The 18,533-nt window shown below is 41.7% G+C and overlaps 1 protein-coding gene across 11 annotated transcripts in view; it reads right to left on the bottom strand.

The window, feature by feature from the left end:
- PCDH9 (protocadherin 9) overlaps positions 1–18,533 on the bottom strand; it is a 759,938-nt gene that overhangs the window by 662,661 nt on the left and 78,744 nt on the right. The window contains exon 3 of one of the 11 annotated variants that reach the window (XM_081002929.1): positions 17,229–17,380. The exons of the other annotated variants lie outside the window; for them this stretch is intronic. Coding sequence (XP_080859055.1) covers positions 17,351–17,380 — 30 coding nt within the window. The 3' untranslated portion in view covers positions 17,229–17,350. Of the gene's footprint in view, positions 1–17,228; positions 17,381–18,533 lie in introns of those variants that run through there. 11 annotated transcript variants of the gene reach the window in all.

Here is an 18,533-nt window from a genome sequence, read left to right as displayed (position 1 = left end):
GGAATGGAATTCCCAACAGGCAGCACTTTATTCTGCAACATTGTGTTGCAAGACCCTCTTGTTTGCTAATATAGAGTAAGCCTGGGATCTTAGGCGCATTTAACCTGTGTGCATTCAGCTTCACACACCATAGCAAAAACATTAAAATGGGGGCAAAGTTCTGTGAAAAATGACTTTGGCAGTTCCACCTGCCATTAAACACAAATGTGTTTTCACCACAGTGGTACCTTGGGTTAAATACTTAGTTCGTTCCGGAGGTCTGTTCTTAACCTGAAACTGTTCTTAACCTGAAGCACCACTTTAGCTAATGGGGCTTCCTGCTACTGCCACGCCACCGTCGTGCGTTTTCTGTTCTCATCCTGAAGCAAAGTTCTTAACCTGAGGTACTATTTCTGGATAAGTGGAGTCTGTAACCTGAAGCGTATATAACCTGAAAGCATATGTAACCCGAGGTACCACTGTATACACAATTTTGGCTTTAACCGCAAACCCAGGAACGTAACCCCGACATAAGTTGCAGGCTTACTGTACATTTACAAGTAAATGTATTTAAAAGGCATTTCCCCCAACATCTTCCAAAAAAGCAGAATAGAAATAATACGGGGATGGTGATTTTACCCAAGACAGGTACCAGAACATAGGGACAGTGGAGCATATGAGCTACTAAAACAGAGACATTTGCTACATGCAATATATTTGCTTTTCCCCAGACAGTTACAGGCCAATTAGAGAAATTTCTTGTCTCCTTTGAATTTTTACAGCTGAAGTGCTTTCGTACCTCTGCAAGATAACAAGCCCCTGCTGCGGATCCAACATCAACGAAAGGCAATCAGAGGTGTTTTTGTCCATTCTAGCTCAGTACAAAGAATCCTTGTGGCATCAGAAAGCAATGGTTTGTTATTCAATATTTCTTTTCCACAGTGAGTGGGCCTGAAAATGCAGATTCTTCTCGTAATTTTGTAATCTAAGAGGACCTTCCTAATACAATCTCCATTCTACCTTAGCCCTGAGGCAAGCAAGCTGATACTGAAAGTGTTCCCTCCTTCAGAAGTCATGCTTTGCAATCTTACCTCCCACTGAGACTCTGAAACGATATACAGTATGTGACAAGTGTGACCTTGTCAGACCTCATCAAGTTTGGGAAGTAAAGATTACTGTTCTCAAATGAGTCCAGTCACACTTTTGGATTCTTTGCTTCTGAAACATGGCATTCCTCACTGAGCTGCAATCCTATACAGTGGTACCTCGGGTTAAGAACTGGAGGTCCATTCTTAACCTGAAACTGTTCTTAACCTGAAGCACCACTTTAGCTAATGGGGCCTCCCGCTGCCGCCGGAGCATGATTTCTGTTGTCATCCTGAAGCAAAGTTCTTAACCCGAGGTACTATTTCTGGGTTAGCGGAGTCTGTAACCTGAAGCGTCTGTAACCTGAAGCGTCTGTAACCTGAAGCGTATGTAACCTAAGGTACCACAGTACAAACTTCATTAGGAGGAAGTCCTACCTAATTCAGTGGGACTTAGTTCCCTCACAGCTGGTGAGGGAAAGGTTATACCCCACTGTGGAGTCAACCCCATACAGTTCCTTTTGAGTAAGAAAAAAACCACGTACATAGCTACAGGCAATGTATTAAATGTGATGTTTGGTTTGACCCTTAGTTGATGTTGGCACAGGACCAAAACCAGCACTATGAGACCCAGAACCCCCTGAAAATCATCCACAGGAGCTTCATGGTTTGAAGCTGGGGAACTTAGCCTACCAAGCTACCACAGACTGTTTTGGCCAAGGTTTCTCACAGAAGAGAACGGGGCTATGCAGCAGCATCCCATTGGGCTGAAACCTACCAGTTGGCCAGACGAAGAATAAATATCAGGAAACAGCTGGCCTTATAGCCTTGCCTGGTCAAGATAGCAGAACCTTTGCCTGCTGCACACATGTATTTTAAGCACCTTGAACACTCTTAAGCAGCATACAAATGCCTGGAATTATATCCAGTTGTTTGAGCGCTTTGTTGTGGGGGGGGGGGGGGTGACTAGCAATTTAAGGCTTGTTTGGCAGAGTCTATTATGCTTCTCAGTCAGTTACTGTACTGAAAGACACCCCAAGAACTGATAAAAACAAACTGCCCATGACTGACATGGTGTCAAATAGGAGCTGCAGGAAGAGAGTTTCTGCAGGCTGGTAGACTGCCAGGAAAATATTTGAGCAACCCCCTCATGTGAAATGATCAAGTCGGTTGTTGACTGGATTGTCAGGGTGTGGGGTAGGGGTTTCAGAGATAACTTTATGCCTTGGTGCTTGTCTGTATAGCCACACACAAACTGGGAGATTAACAAAATAAATAAATAAATAGCAGCAGTGAATAAATATTAAAAGCAGGTTCTTATTATGACTCTCTGCAGCCAGAATAAACATATTTAATTAACTTTAATGGTAATCAGCTCTAAAGAAAATGTAAGGAACAGCCTAGCAGTGAAATCTTCCACCTGCACAGGAAGCCAGCCTGGCTCGCCCCTGATGGGAAAACAGTTCTCTGCCAAGCAGGGAACTAATGAATTAGTGTCTTCCGGAGCTCCATGTCTGATCTGATTCTCTTTAAGTTTATAAAATTAGCAATCTACTGCTCACAGAAAAACTGCCAAGATCCAAAGTCAGCCTGTGCCACACAGTCAGCAAAAACAGCTCATTGCTAGAATTCAGATTTGCTTCTGTCAAGAAAACAAAGCAATTGGCTGCGTGTCTCTTTCACTACCATACATCTGCAATATTTCTGATTTAATTTTACAGTGGAAATGTGATATCACTCAAAAAAGGGGGTCCTCTGTGTTCAGTTAAAAGGGTGGTTTTTTTAAATCTCTGATTAAATCAAGGTTCCTTCAATATGAAAAGACCTGAGCATCTTGCAGAAAAAATATCACCAGCTTCAAAATGATTGATGGTCCCTGCTGGATGGAGAGACGAGGATGCAATGAACAAGCAGGCACTTTGCAGGTAGTTTTAACCCATGAAAGAAAAGGGAGGGAGGGAGGGGAGTCTTCCTTTAAAAATACATGCATTTATCTTCTATAAAAGCATTCGCCTTTTTGTTTGTTCCAAGGGCACCAAGCGAAATTATACTGAAACTAATCAAGACTGCAAAGCGATAGTTAAGAATAGCTTTTATTAACACTGTTACACTTCCACAGGAAAGTGAGAAAAGGAAGAATGGCAGAGTGCCCATTCCACAACAAATATCAAATGAATATGAAGAGGAGCATCAGAATTAGGTGAGACAATTGCCTTTTGCTGAGCAACTGTTGCAGTAGATTAGTACAAGCATGGGCAATCTGTTCAGGATCTGCAAAGTCACTTTTTTCCCTCAAAGTTTAGGGATATATCTATATCTATATCTATATCTATATCTATATCTATATCTATATCTATATCTATATCTATATCTATCTATACATACATACATACATACACACAGTATATATATTGCATATAGCCTAAGGCGCATATAGCCACACATAGTTAAAGGTTCCTCCTATATATGTGCTGTGGAGAGGAGGAACCTCTAACTCTGTGTGGCTATATGCGCCTTAGGCCATATATGCAATATGGCTTACAAAATCCTGATGAATAAACAATAAAATCAATGCATCTAATGTCAGCAAACAAAATCCAACCCCAGTAAATAGACGAAGAAAACACAATCAACAAGCAAAAACAGGAGCAGGCAGAAAATTAAACTCAAGGCAGAGTTCAAATGTGCCATTTTGTCCCAAAACTTATAGGAAGATACACTGACTTCTTCAGACAGCAGCACCTGCCCAGGCTTTGCTCCTGCCAGTCATTGATCTCATCCCCCAATAGAAGGATTTGCAGCAAGACTTTCCCAGCTGATTTTAACAGTTGTATGGGGAGGGTATCCAATGTGCCACCATCCACAAAACGGCTAGTTAAGATTTAAAATCCCATTGGCATTAAGGTAGACATCCCGTTAATTAGAATCAATCTCAATTAGAGCTAATGAGAACGATGGTTCTGCAATGATAGGTTAGGTGGATTTCCTAATAGTTGCTATATGTCTAAAAATCCAATTGACATCTATGGAACCAGTTTTTGACAACTTAAAATACATTCTTCCAACATCCTCTCTCTCTTTGTACCCCCCAATGCATAGCTGTATAAAAGAACTGTGCTTGCATGTGACAAATTGCCAAGCCACATGAAAAATTAATTTCTCATGGATCTTTGGCTGCATCTGTTGACCTTTGGTGACTAATGTACCACTTTGGGATTTAGTGCAACATTCCAAGTCCCTGTACAGTTTTAAAGCTCCAGTTCATATAAAAACAAAAGGTTTAAAGACTGCTTCCTCTTTCTTTTCTGGAAGTAAATATTCCACTCACATAATAAATATTTGTAGTAGATAAATCATCTGCCTTTTAACCAATAAATTGATTTGCATATCACCAAACCCTCAATATTTGCACCTCTGGGGAAATAGTAATGGAAGCAAGGGATAATTTTTAATATTAAAAACAAAAGCCTCCACTTTTCTAAAACAAAAATAACATATAGAATGCTACAGCTTTATTCAATATAGTGATTAAACAGATTGTGCTATGCAATCCTAGGTGGAAAGAAAGTGCATCCTAACATATCCAAATTATTGGATCCTCCCTCAGTTATAGAACATATATTCTCTGTTGTCTGAGAATGAATAATATTAGAACTAACAAAAGCAAATTATATGTTTCAGCATTCATAGTTGCTTTTATCACCAGGTGGTGATCTCAAACACTTCATTTTGCAAATGAGGTCTATTGAAATCAAATTTCTGTTTTTTTCAACTATGCCTGTTCCAGGCTATGGCAGTATTTATATACAGTGGTACCTCGGGTTACATAAGCTTCAGGTTACAGATGCTTCAGGTTACAGTCTCCACTAACCCAGAAATATTACCTTGGGTTAAGAACTTTGCTTCAGGATGAGAACAGAAATCACGCAGCAGCAGCGCGGCAGCAGCAGGAGGCCCCGTTAGCTAAAGTGGTGCTTCAGGTTAAGAACAGTCTCAGGTTAAGAACGGACCTCCGGAATGAATTAAGTTCCTAACCCGAGGTACCACTGTATTAGTTTTAGACAGCCAGCATGATGCAGTGACTATAGAGGTGGCTATAGACTGCAACTGACCAGACTCAGGTTCAAATCTCACTTGGTGACTTTGGGCAATCCATTCTCTCTTAGGCAGAAATCCTATGCAGAAGAACCCAGCATAAGTGAAGCCTGTGTTAAATAAACTGGCTCCAAATTCCGTTCAGCAGTGGGGCTACCACGGGCTGAGCTGTTCTAAGCCAGGCAGAGGAAAAAAGAATATCTAAAATAGAGTTAGAGTTACATCATCCAGTTTGAGTTACACCACCTGTATTTCTGCCACCTTCATTTATGTCCGAGTTTTGAGGTCATGTGACTGAGCTGATCAGGCTCAGGATCCAGCCTTAGTCTCCCCTCTCTGGTTCTGCCCCTATGATGGCATTTTTACAGGGCTTAAACACTGGCTTAAAATCACCAGGCTTAGGTCAGCAGGTTGGGTTGAGCTGGCTGAGCTGGAATGGGGGAGATATGCTAGCATATCTCCAACTGAGCCAAGGATGAGCATTTCGCTGCTATAGCTCAGCTGCGCTACGAACCTTCCAGCTCAGCCAGAGATCCACGGGATCCTAACCCTGCTCTTCCTGGTGGATCTTGTTACAGGATTGTTCAGGGAGTCTAACCTTCCTCATGGGGGTGGTTGAGAGGTTAAAATGGATGAAACCATGTCTGCTGCCCTATTATGAAAGAATATGGTTTGCATTAACCATGGTTAATATCAGTGCACACATAAACCACAACTGAAACTATCAAGGAAAAAAGGGGTGGAAATTTGCCCCAGAGCTGGGAGGAAGATGTGTGTGCATGCATTCCTCAGGCTGTATCACAATTTACAAGCCATGATTTTCAGGGAATTGGTGTTGAGCCTTTGTCTTTCATATCAATAGACCTAGAATCACAGTTTGCATTAGCTCACATAGGCTTTTAGCACTGCATAAGAACAAGAATAGTTCAGGAAAATATGAGGAAAAAGAACGAGAGAAGAGCAAATAGTGATGGGAGAGTTAAATACATTAATGCTAAAACAACAAGCTTAAAGTGCTGCTGCAAATGAAGGAAAATGAGGTGTGTGTTGCTACAAGACCAGAAGTTGCCTAGTGAGGTATCTGAGTAGATATTCATGGGAAACCAAAGTAACAGAAGGAAGTGAGAAAATGGGAAGGCAGGTGAAGAAACCAGAGGCAGCAAAAGGGTCCATTTTAAAAAGGATGTGGGGAATGCACCTTATTAATTTACTTACAGTCTTTCCAAACCACTTTTCAAGATAGCTTGAAGCAATAAATTATTTCCTTAAAAGAATGGAATATAGTCCTGCCCTGTAGGGGAGCAGAGAACCAGTCTTTGGCTCATCTCTGTGAAAGCCGTTCAGGTATCTGAAAAGTGTTATTATGTCCCCTCTCAGACTTCACTGCTCTAGGGGAAAGAAAATGTTTACACCACATTTTAACCCAATTGCATATACCACAGTCCTCCATGTTTCCCAGCGCTGGCCCAGAAAGTCCTTAAACAAGCATCATGTTTAGCATTCTTGCACCTGAATTTTCCTGAGATGAACAACTGCCACTTAATCATTCCCATCATTGCTGATCCTCTCTTTCTTGCTCCACCCCCACCCACCAGCAGTGAACATAGACCTTCCTGGTGCACCCAGAGAGAGCTGCCCTACAGTCTTTGCCACCAGCTTCTGAAGTCTCTGTGCTGATAGAAAGGGCTGCTGTAATTGCCCCTTTCAACTGAGACAGGATAAATTTTCATAGGGATTTTTCTTCTGTTTTTCTCTGCTTAAAAAAAATGCAAAATGATGCAGAAACTGAGATTCATCCATACCTCTCTAAAAACATGTGCAATTGAATTATCACACATCTAGGCTTAGTTCCATTGCTTGAGAACATCAGTATAACATCCCTTTGTGAGGGAGCTGAAAACAGGCCACTGCAATGACAATCTACTATTGCCATTTGCATTTGACAACTGAGTTGCAGAGAGCTGACTAGAAGACAGCTGGTACAAAACATGTGAATCTCATCTAGAGTAACTAGTAAAATTTCACTACAATGACAATTCAATTTAGAGGTTTTCTCCTCGGGCAAAGGATCGGAACAATTTTTAGGAAAGCCAAGAATTTTTATTTGCAGTAGACTCCAAGTCCATTCCACAATCAGTTCCTCCCCAGCTGAAACCTAGGATTCTGCACTGCTTTCTGTAGAAATATAATGTCAGCAAAATCAACGAACGCCATTTTTGTCCTGCAATTGAATACAGAATTACCCTGATTCTCTGTCCTTGCTGAAGCTCTAGGGTACACATGCAGCTCCTATGACCATATGGACATTCTCAAATGGGGATGTATATCCCCATTTCATTTGCTTTATTTATACATAACCTCATTGCATTTGGAGAGTTGCTCCAATTTAGGAATGAACTGGATGGTTTGTACTCATCAATAGCTCCCTGTATGCCTTAGTGCTCCTGCCAAACGTTCAGTTTGGGATAATGATCTTTTAAAACATTACTTGAACTAAATAAGCTAGAAATAGTTAGGAAATCTTTCCCATCCCCACCAATCCAACTCCTAGAGTATCTGGCAGGTGCTATTTTTTTTCAAGGTTTACTTTAAACAGCAGGTCTCCCAGCACTGGCCAAATACCTTAAGCATCTTTTTCAGATGCTAGATTTTGAGCTCACTTTGCAGCAATCAGTCATCACCGCTCCCAAGCACGCAAGAAGAAAAGGGTGGAAGGTCCTGACCTAGATTTCAGTCCACAGGAGTCAGCATCAGAACACAGACATTGGCCTTTCTAGACAGAAATGGCATGCCAGAGTGAGTGAAGAAGGTACTATAGAACTTGAACATATTTTCATATTTTTTTAGCCAGGGACAAGGCAGTGGACGGGGGGGGGGGCTTTCCTTAATCTTTTGTCTTCATTGGTTTGTGTAATAATAAACTCCTAACAAAAGAAAAAGTAGGGTTATTTTAATAATAAGAAGAAACTGCTGCTGTTAGCAGAGAAAGTAGCTATACAGTGGTACCTCAGGTTAAGTACTTTATTCGTTCTGGAGGTCCGTTCTTAACCTGAAACTATTCTTAACCTGAAGCACCACTTTAGCTAATGGGGCCTCCTGCTGCTGCCGCACCGCCGGTGCAGGATTTCTGTTCTCATCCTGAAGCAAAGTTCTTAACCTGAAGCACTGTTTCTGGGTTAGCAGAGTCTGTAACCTGAAGCATATGTAACCCGAGGTACCACTGTATTATGGTTTATAATTAGTGAGAAAGAAAGTCACCATTGAATACGCCATTACTTTTTATTGACAAAGTCTGGGGAAGTTAGCCTATGTGTTACTATTTCTGAATAATATTTTTATGATAGTCCACCCCATCACACACACTTTGGGGGGCATAGATGAGTGGGAGGAGATTGTAGACTCAGCATACTGGCCAACAAATGTAGGCTATTCCATTTCCATAATAGATTGATAAATTCAAATGTATATCAGCAGCATAATATCTGAAAAAATAATGCATTTGTAGTCTATATTCCCACAATTACAAGAATAAACCATCTGCATGCACACTCTCAGGTTATAATTCAAGTCTATTAAAATTATTATTTGTGATTACCTAACGCATGTAGTCTTTGAATCATTCTATCAACCTTTTCTGTATTCATTCAACTTCCAGATAAGTTTTCATTAACTATTTCTCAGAAAGTAAATATGTAATTCTGCAAAATGAGCACGTTATATTGCTGGATAATTTATCCTCCTACCAACAGCTGCTTCACAGTGGTAAATGACAAACCAGCAATTCATTTGAGTCAACAATAAAAGGAATAGTTGTTCACATTCAAATTCATCTCAAGCTGTTAATGGGCATTGTGTAATGGCAGAGACCAGCGTGTGTGGTTGATCCACCATCAGCCACATAAGATGGCAAGTAAGACGAGACCTTCCTGCCAACCTAGCAGTTCGAAAGCACATCAAAGTGCAAGTAGATAAATAGGTACTGCTCCGGCGGGGAGGTGAATGGCATTTCCGTGCGCTGCTCTCGTTCGCCAGAAGCGGCTTAGTCATGCTGGCCACATGATCCGAAAGCTCCCTCAGACAGTAAAGCGAGATGAGCACCGCAACCCCAGAGTCATCTGCGACTGGACCTAATGGTCAGGCGTCCCTTTACCCTTTACCTTTAAGATGAGACCTACTGGATCAGACCAAACATCTACCTTCTCACACTGGTCAACCAGATACGTATGTGAATCCCACAAGAAAGACATGAATGTGATAGCACTAATGTATAACTCCCAGAATAGGAGGCCTATCAACTAGGGACGAAACGGCATGTGTAGGTAGATCACACTTCTGTTTTCCTTTATTATCACTATCCAGGAATCCTCATACTGTCTTGCTACGGGATTTAAAAAAGAAACAAGCTATAGGCTTCAAAATAAATAACTCAATTTAAATCTAGTTTAAATTTGTCATTGGTGAACTCAGGCCACTTTATACCTTAGATATGAGTCTATCTACATATACAAAGTGAATTCAACAGCCAGCTGTTTGCAAACACATGTGCTAGTCAGTAAGTGACCATAGGTCCCTGTTGGGCATACTCAAGGTGACTTGGGTTCTCTGCTGTGCAGTTAGTCTTGCATTTCTGAGATCCAAATTAAAAGTTCTACTGAAACCTCTCTGACAACAAATAACTTTGGATTGGCTGACATCTCTTCTAATCACCACTTTGCCTTTTGGCATTTGGTGATGGGTATCTGACTCAGTGAAGTGACTCCAGTGAGATGTGTTGCATTTGAGGTGACTCTGGGTTGTGTGAAGGTTCTGCCAGTGGTGGGTGATCTATGATGACTTGTTCACAATGCAAGAATCACCACTTCATATTTTGGCCACCAAGTGGAGAACATGCATCTGTAAGGCTTTTTAGTTTGCATGAGTCTTTAAGAAGGAAAGAAATATTTTCTCTGTGTTAGATTTGGCTTTCTTTACTCTGCCTGCCCGCCATGTGATAAATTATCAATGAAGAGAGATATGCACACTGCTTGTGATAGGTGCATAAATTTAGTAAATTACAGATTGTGCAAACAAAGCTGCCTGGCATTGTCATATTATAATTGAATAAAAGCTTCCTAATTTGGATACTTGTACTTGTGTCCCAACAGAATCTTCTCCTTGTTCCCTGTTAGAACAATAAATTTAAAGCAAAGAGCTTAATGGTATTCTTTTTTAGTCCAAACTGATGGAGTGAAGTAATTGCCTTTTTGGTGCTCACATATCTCCAGCTTAGATGGCTTTACAAGCAGAGCACTTTAGCCTAAGAACAAATGTATGAATATGTAGTAGGCATTTGCATTACACTTAACATCTCTGATACACAAAAATCAACTTTGGCATAACATGGCAAGCAAATAAGTAACCAACTATCACTTCAGGTGGAGAGCTGTAATGCAAAGTGGCAGAATACCTCCTCCCCCTCTGCTCTAGGTAAGTACACTCATGAAGCAGCCACCACAATCCATTTGAGGAGTTAAAAAGTGAGAGGTTTCACATGTTCATTGTCAAACTGGAGAGAGGCTTCTGGTGGAGTGCTGTTAATCTTCAGCGTTCTTGATGATTTAGATGAAGGGGTGGAGAAAACAACTTTCATCCAGCATATTAAATTAACAACCTGCATGTGCTAATATGTCAAAAAGCCTTTGTGTCTGCCAGAATGAATGCTTTGCTTTCCCAAGTCCTGCTAGGAAGATACTGTACAGCATTCCAATGGACTCCTATGTAATGAACTTCAGGTGAAAACAGTGGGACATGCCTCACGTCTTGCAATTTGTACTATGATATTCGTGAACATCTAATTAACCCTCTGCCGAGCTCTTTACCATTAATTATGGTAAATATCTACGGATAATGACCCATGCATCTCTCAAGCAGTTGCCAAGTTTTTAGCATTAGCAGAAGAGAGCAGTAAGCAGTTGGTGGGCTGAAGGATTGTCTCTATGGTTGCCTTGGTATGTCAACTCTGCAAATCTCTGAACAGCCATGTGCTGCGAATGCGCCAGTTCTGGGTCTTCTTCACTGAGCACTGAACTGAGTTAGATGCTTTACAAGACCCCCCTCTAGCGCCATGATTCTGTGACAGTGCAACTTTCTCCATGTCCATTCAGAAGGGGACCTCTTTAAGTTTGATGGGACTTTCTCCTAGGTAAGCCTGAGCCAGCCATCTGTTTTGTTTTGGCTCCCTTCCCTTCCCTCCACACCCAACTCTTCTCATTATTCCCCAATTATAGGGTACTACACCACACTTGCTGACACTAACATCTTTTGTTTCAATAGTCTTAATAATACTGTTAATGTGTCATCAGCAAAGCTTTCAACAACTAACTATGCATTAAGAATCTGTTATTTTCTCAAATGCCTGGTATTTCCATGAAACAAGGAGGCATTTGGCACAGGACCTGGTTTGCCATCTTGAGTAAACAAATATGTTGTGGATTAATTGAAGGGCTGATTCATGGAATCAAGTCACTCATTAGCCCTTAATACACTTACCATTTAATTGCACCTAAAGCAAAATCTGAGGCATTTTGGGAGGCGGTTCCTCAGGCAAAACATCTGCAGTACATGTTGAGGTAAAGAAAAAGGACATCAGCAGCTGTCAGCACTTTTCTTTAGTTTTCTTCCTACAGTGCTAAGCTAGTTTTCTGGGATAGCTCAGGGTTGTAGGTTTGAACCCCACACTGGGCAAAAGTTTCCTGCAATGCAGGAGGCTTGGACTAGATGACCCTCATGGTCCTTTCCAACTCTACAGTTCTATGATCCTATGATTCTATCATACCATGGAACTCTGTTCATGTATCATCCAGGTCAATTCTGTGTCCAGGGCAGCTGTTTACCAGTTCCATCTGGTATGCAGGCTGAGACCCTACCTGCCCACAGACTGTCTCACCAGAGTGCTGCGTGCTCTAGTTATCTCCCGCTTGGGCTACTGCAATGCACTTTACGGTGAGGCTACCTTTGAAGGTGACTCGGAAACTACAACTAATCCAGAATGCGGCAGTTAGACTGGTGACTGGGAGCGGCCGCCAAGACCACATAACACCGGTCTTGAAAGACCTACACTGGCTCCCAGTACGTTTCTGAGCACAATTCAGACTGTTGGTGCTGACCTTTAAAGCCCCAAACGGCCTCGGCCCAGTATACCTGAAGGAGCGTCTCCACCCCCATCGTTCTACCCGGACACTGAGGTCTAGCGCCAACGGCCTTCTGGTGGTTCCCTCACTGCAAGAAGTGAGGTTACAGTGAACCAGGCAGAGAGCCTTCTCGGTAGTGGCACCCACCCTGTGGAACACCCTCCCACCAGATGTCAAAGGAAAAAACAACTACCAGACTTTTAGGAGACATCTGAAGGCAGCCCTGTTTAGGGAAGCTTTTAATATCTGATGGACTATTGTATTTTAATATTTTGTTGGAAGGCACCCAGAGTGGCTGGGGAAACCCAGCCAGATGGGCAGGGTATAAATAAATTATTAATATTATTATTATCATTACCATTATCATCATTATTATTATTATTTGATTACAGACAAGTTCAGCACTAAAATCAGGAAAAAGGCTAGAGCTTTATTATGAAGACGTGAAGGTGCATTGATTCAACTACCACCTACTCAAGCAGATTCTAATCTAACTAACAACCACTTGAGTAGATCAATACGTATATACTCTGACTGGCAGCAGCCCAACATTAGTTTTTCCGAGAAACGCTCACCTGTGAGCTTGCACTTGAACTTGCATTGAACAAGTAAAACTTGTGTTCTGTCACTGAGCTATGCCCCTTCCCCTGAAGATGAAGAATAGTCTATAATGATGAATCTGTACAGGTAACTTGATGGGTAATTATAATGTATATCAAGTGAAATGACTATGTATAGCCAGCCCAATTTACTACAGATAATACGATTCCTCCTAACAGTATCAGACAAACAGAGAAACATGCATCCTTGATTTTAGATGTCGTTAGAGATAACAGCTTTCAGTTTTAACAAATATGCTTTGAGGTACAGTAAGAGATCATGAATAAGAAAAATATGACTGTATGTTAACAGTACACAAACTGATAAGCCAATGAGGGGGATTACCACTGCACGCCATCACTTTATCACCCTATAGTATTGCATGCAGTAATCCATCTGTGACAAGTCAGGACAAATCCTTTATTCTTACAGATTCCTTCTTTTTAAAGATATCTTAGGAATCATTTCAATACATAATCCCCTTGCTAAGCTTCTGAATGACAGCAGTATCTGGCACAGCTCAAGTGCAACAACAAGAGATTCAGACGGCCGATACAGCCTTGATCTCAGCTATGGGGATTCAAAGAAACAAAGAGGAGACAGAGAATGCAAGAGATAAACAGACTGAAGTGCAAATAGCGCATGCAGCGCCAGGTGCAATAGTAGCACCACTGGAAAATGTGGGGTTAACAGAATGACAAGCAAATCTCCATTACGAGAAAGGAGATTCTGAGTAAACATCAGGAGGAACTTTCTGACCATAAGAGCTGTTCAAAAGTGGAACGGTCTCCCTCGGGTGCTGGGGGACTCTCCTTCATTGGAAGCCTTTAAGCAGAGGTTGGGTGGCCATCTGTCATGAATGCTTCAGCTGAGATTCCTGCATTGTAGAGGTTCTGACTAGATGACCTTTGGGGATCCCTTCCAACTCTATGATCCTATGATTGAAAGCCACATTTGTGATATGACTGCACATATTTGCAATTAGCTATTATATCTAAAGGGAACCTCCATGTTCAGAGGAATTATACCCCCAAGTGCCAACAGGGAGTACTGTTCCATCCATATCCTAGATGTGCTCTTCCTCAGAGTTTTTGGGTGGCCACAGATGAAAACAGGGTGCTGGACCTTTGATCTGATCTACCAAGTCCCTTGTTACATCCCGAGGCACAGCTTACCCTTCATAACATTCTGCATGAGCAACGCCATGTCCTTAGAATGGTCTTGTAATATATAGATCAATATTAGCTTTCTTTCAGAGAAGGGGAATGGAAGACAGCATGACAAATTGTGGGCTTTCCCCTCATATAGTGCTTGATTTCATATCACATCTTTACTCAACATTGAGTGACTAGCAGCTGAAGGCCCAACTAAACATGCTATGGGAGACCCATGGTCAGGATCCTTCATGCGTTGCTTTGGGGTGTCTGTTGTTGTTTACTTCAAAGCAGGCGTGTGTGTTCAACCTTTTCCTCCTGCACCATTTCCCTCCTCAAGCTAATCCATTGCATTCAGGATGACATGAGACGAAATGCAAGTTCTACAAGTGATGATTCACAGGTCATGGCTCATTCTCACATGCAAATCAAGTGCTGAATGTGAATGTGTGAACCAGCCCTATACTTTTCCAAATCTGCTCTACAAAAACAGGTGATTACACTCATGTCCCCAGCCCAAAATCAGCATTTTGTTCTCTGGGGCGTCACAGTCACAAGATGGTTTCCATGTTATGGGAATGACTTCCCACACCACTCCAAAAGAAAGAGTAACAGAGGAAACATAATCAAATTACTGGGGTGGCGGGGGAGAGTTGAAGGCACCTTGATGAAATGTGTACACACACACAGAGAGACAGACACTGCCCCCACTTTCAGTCAAATTGTGGCCCCTCATTGCTCCTAAAACAATAGCTTACAGGAGACACAATTTAGATACATGTTTTTCATAAAATTATGTTATGTATAAAAAGGTTGCTTGAGGAACCAAATCCCAATCCCATATGACATGCATGTAGTGGTGTATGCAGATGACCATTTTATCACCCATCAGAATCTGATATATTGTTTTTTAAAATCTCTTTACCATTTGACAGGGTGATACTGGAGAATAAGCTATTCATTGGTGCAAGTAAATCAGTACAATTTGCAGCCATTTTTGTGCCATTCAAAATAATCACAAAAACCCAACATTTGCAAAACAGACTGTCGTGGAAGAGGAAACAGTATGTTTAAACTGCATATGGTGAGGTGAAGGATGGACGGATCAGTCTATTTCTGTACTGTGTCAATTTCCCACATATTCATTCAGAAGTGTTTTCTGTCCCATTTTTTAATCTGCGTTTTAAAAAAGCATGAAATTTTGTATCTAAATATTACCAAAATATTTTATTGCAAAATATGCATTTAAATACCGGTACATATTTTATGCCATTGTACAGATGTGTTTTATACTAAAATGCATTTGGTCCTTTACTTTTAGTCAAGACTATTGCAAAATTTGAAGACATGCAAACTCTGAAGAAGGGTTATGCTCCTATATCTGCAAATTAGTCTGGCTATTTCTAAACCAGCCTCATTATGTTGCATCTGACTTTACTCAAAGGCAATTTTTTTTTAAGACAACATCTTTCACTTCCTATGTCAAGTTACAGAATAGCCAAGCTTTTTAAATATGGCACTTTCCAGCCTATGTCAACAATGTACATGAATTCACATAAAAAGCAAAAGAGAGGTTCAAAGAGCTTTTTAAGCAACGTATGTGAAAACACTCAGAAAATAATTTAGACTTTACAGCAAAAGCAAAGTCACAAGTTAAATGATCAGTGTCACAGACAGTCTGTACAAGAACAAAGCAAAGAACTAATCAACTAACCAGCACACATTTTTTCTGTCACACAAACAAATTAGGGCTGTGGTGAAAATGTCTTCCATTCCCCCCACTCCTTGACAACTCTTCATTACTGTAGTTAATGAGAAAAGAAACTGTATTCAAAAATTATCAAAGGAGGAAATAAAAACTTTTTGGGGAGGGGGGACCTATTTTGTGGGATTTTGTGGTTGTTGCATTCTCCTTAATTTAAAAGTAGCCGAGAGAATTTGTTACTTAATTTGCAAATCATCTATCTGGTAGTCTGCATTGTGAAGCCTTCCTGCTCAAACTTCCTGAAAATGCCATTACATCCTTGGGTGTGAGAAGTCTGTCATGTGCCTAAACACCTGTTCCTTCTAAAGAAAACAATGCAGATTTCTTAAAAGTTAAAGGGAACACTTCCCTTAAAAACAAAATTAGCACCCTACACTCAGGGGGTTGGTAGTCAGCTGCCCCACTTTGCCATGTCCCAATTAAAGTCCAGGGAAAGACATAACGAGGCAACTCATTGAGCCTTTTCAGGTCAGGAAGTTTGGGCAGTGGGAGAAGCTACAGAGCGCTGAGCACTACACAAATGTTTGGCTGGCATCCATCTGCCTCAGGAGACAATGGAGGAGTGTGCATTTGGGGATGAGGCCAAGCTCTTAGAAGGTTGCAGTGCCTGCTGTGGTTCTAGAGACCCATACAGGAGAGACATGTTGCAGCTGGGGCAGATGAAGGCATCTGGATGTGCTGCTGCAGATGCACCACAGCGTTTCTTGTCTCTGCGCTCCTCCCAGCAGCCATTCCTCCTCTGGTCTCTGCTGCGGATGCAGGACCTGTCTGTCTCCAGGCACCATTGTCTTCTGCAAGGGATTCCTACATAGTGGGATTGACGTTGCCAGCCTTCATGTCATGTTTGCAGGCATCTTTATAACACAGAGCTGGTCTGCTAATGGGTATGGTGCCAGAAGCCAGCTCCCCATAAAGCACATCCTTGGGAGATCCTGACATCATTCTGCGGACATGACCAAGGTAGCGTAGACATCACTGAGACAGGAGTGTGAACATGCTGGAAATGTGGGCTTGGGAGAGCACATCATTGTTTGGAATTCTGTCCTGCCATGTGATACCCAAAATCCTCCTGATGCAGCACATATGGAAGGCGTTGAGGCATTGCTCCTGACTGACACATAAGCCTTGTAGACTTTCTTCACCTTGGTATTGGATGTTGGCACCACATTCTTCCATACCCTTTGGAGATGTGAGCCATTGCCACAGCTGCTTTGCGGATACACTTGTCCAATTCAGTGTCGATGGAGAGATTGCTGGCTATGGTGGAACCCAGACAGACAAAATGTTCTACTACCTCAACCATGTGGTCACCAATGCAGGCAACATCCTAACCCAAGATGTTGGTCTTCATCAGGCTGATGGCAAGGCCCAACTCCCTGCAGGCTTGAGCAAAATGGTAGCTGAGTCTCTGTAGAGCTTCCTCAAGTCTGCATCATCTGAAAACAACATCTCTCAGATAAGGATCCGCCACACTTTTGTCTTGGCGCAGAGACATGCCAAAGACTAGGACCAACAAAGAATCTCTTCTGAACACTACAAAGAAAAAGAGAGATGAAAGCCTGCAAACCATGTGTGAAAGAAAACACATGTATAATCTGCAGCAAAAGGTAAGATAATGATAAGATAAGCTCAACCCCACCAAACTCACAAGAAATTATAAAGAAATTCTTGTGCCATTTGAATGAGGAAGAAAAAGAGAAGCCTCTTTTGTGGAAGAAGAAACTTCTGAGAACTTGTAGGACAGGTAACACAGCACTTGAACACAAACACACACATGGTTTGCAGGCTTTCATCTTTCTTTTTCTTTGTAGCATCAATAAGAGATTCTTTGTTGGTCCTAGTGTTTGGACACAGAGATTAAGAAAAATGAGCAGGCTGATATTTTCATGTTCATCTAAGTATACAGAAGTGCCTGTATGTGCTTCATTTTCATTTGAAAAGGAAGTAGCTTCTGTTCTGGTGGGATTGTTGCTGGGAAGTTAATCCTTGTTTTCACAGCTTATTTTGGCCCTTATGACTGAAACTTTACACAGCTTCCAAAAGGTTAATTTTTATTGTAGTTATGACCAAGCAGCTATCGTGTCTATAACAGTGTCTTGCCAGCTGAGCTATGGCTTATCCTGGGGCTTACTACCCAGCTATTGGAATGGGCATGTTCATGTCAAGCTGAAGTCACATCTCATCAAAGGAAGGGCATTCAGACACTTTCTGGGACTAAGTGTTTTCTCCTTTTTGAAAGACAGTGAGATTTCCATTGAGTGAAGAGAGATCAAAGGTATGGAGAGCAAAATGGGTATTTTTGCACTAAATGTTTGCCAATGTATCATATGGAGCAGCAGCAGCTAGCCTTGGGGGCAAATGTGCCACAAATCAGCTCTGAGCATGAGACTAAGCTACTCAGCTGCTCTCTGTAGTTCAGATACCCCTGATGTTTTCATGCAGTTTTGCCTCTGGTCTACTGTTCTGGACAGCAGGCAACAGAATAGCAGGACACAAGTACATGGAAGTGAAGGACTGATTTTAGACCATAGCTGAGCCCTTGGGTGCTTCTGCTCCTGTCCACCGATGCCACAAATACCTGCTACCTGTGCCATTTTGACCACTGATGCCACAGAAAGGGCCACCATGATATAGGCCTAGGGAAGAATTCTACCTCATGCTAAGTTCATCATTTCATCAAATCAAG

This window comes from Podarcis pityusensis (genome assembly GCF_964106645.2).
Source record: "Podarcis pityusensis genome assembly, chromosome: 4".
Lineage (NCBI taxonomy): Eukaryota > Metazoa > Chordata > Lepidosauria > Squamata > Lacertidae > Podarcis > Podarcis pityusensis.
The sequence above is the reverse complement of the archived record's forward strand: the minus strand, read 5'-3'. Positions and strand labels throughout refer to the sequence as shown.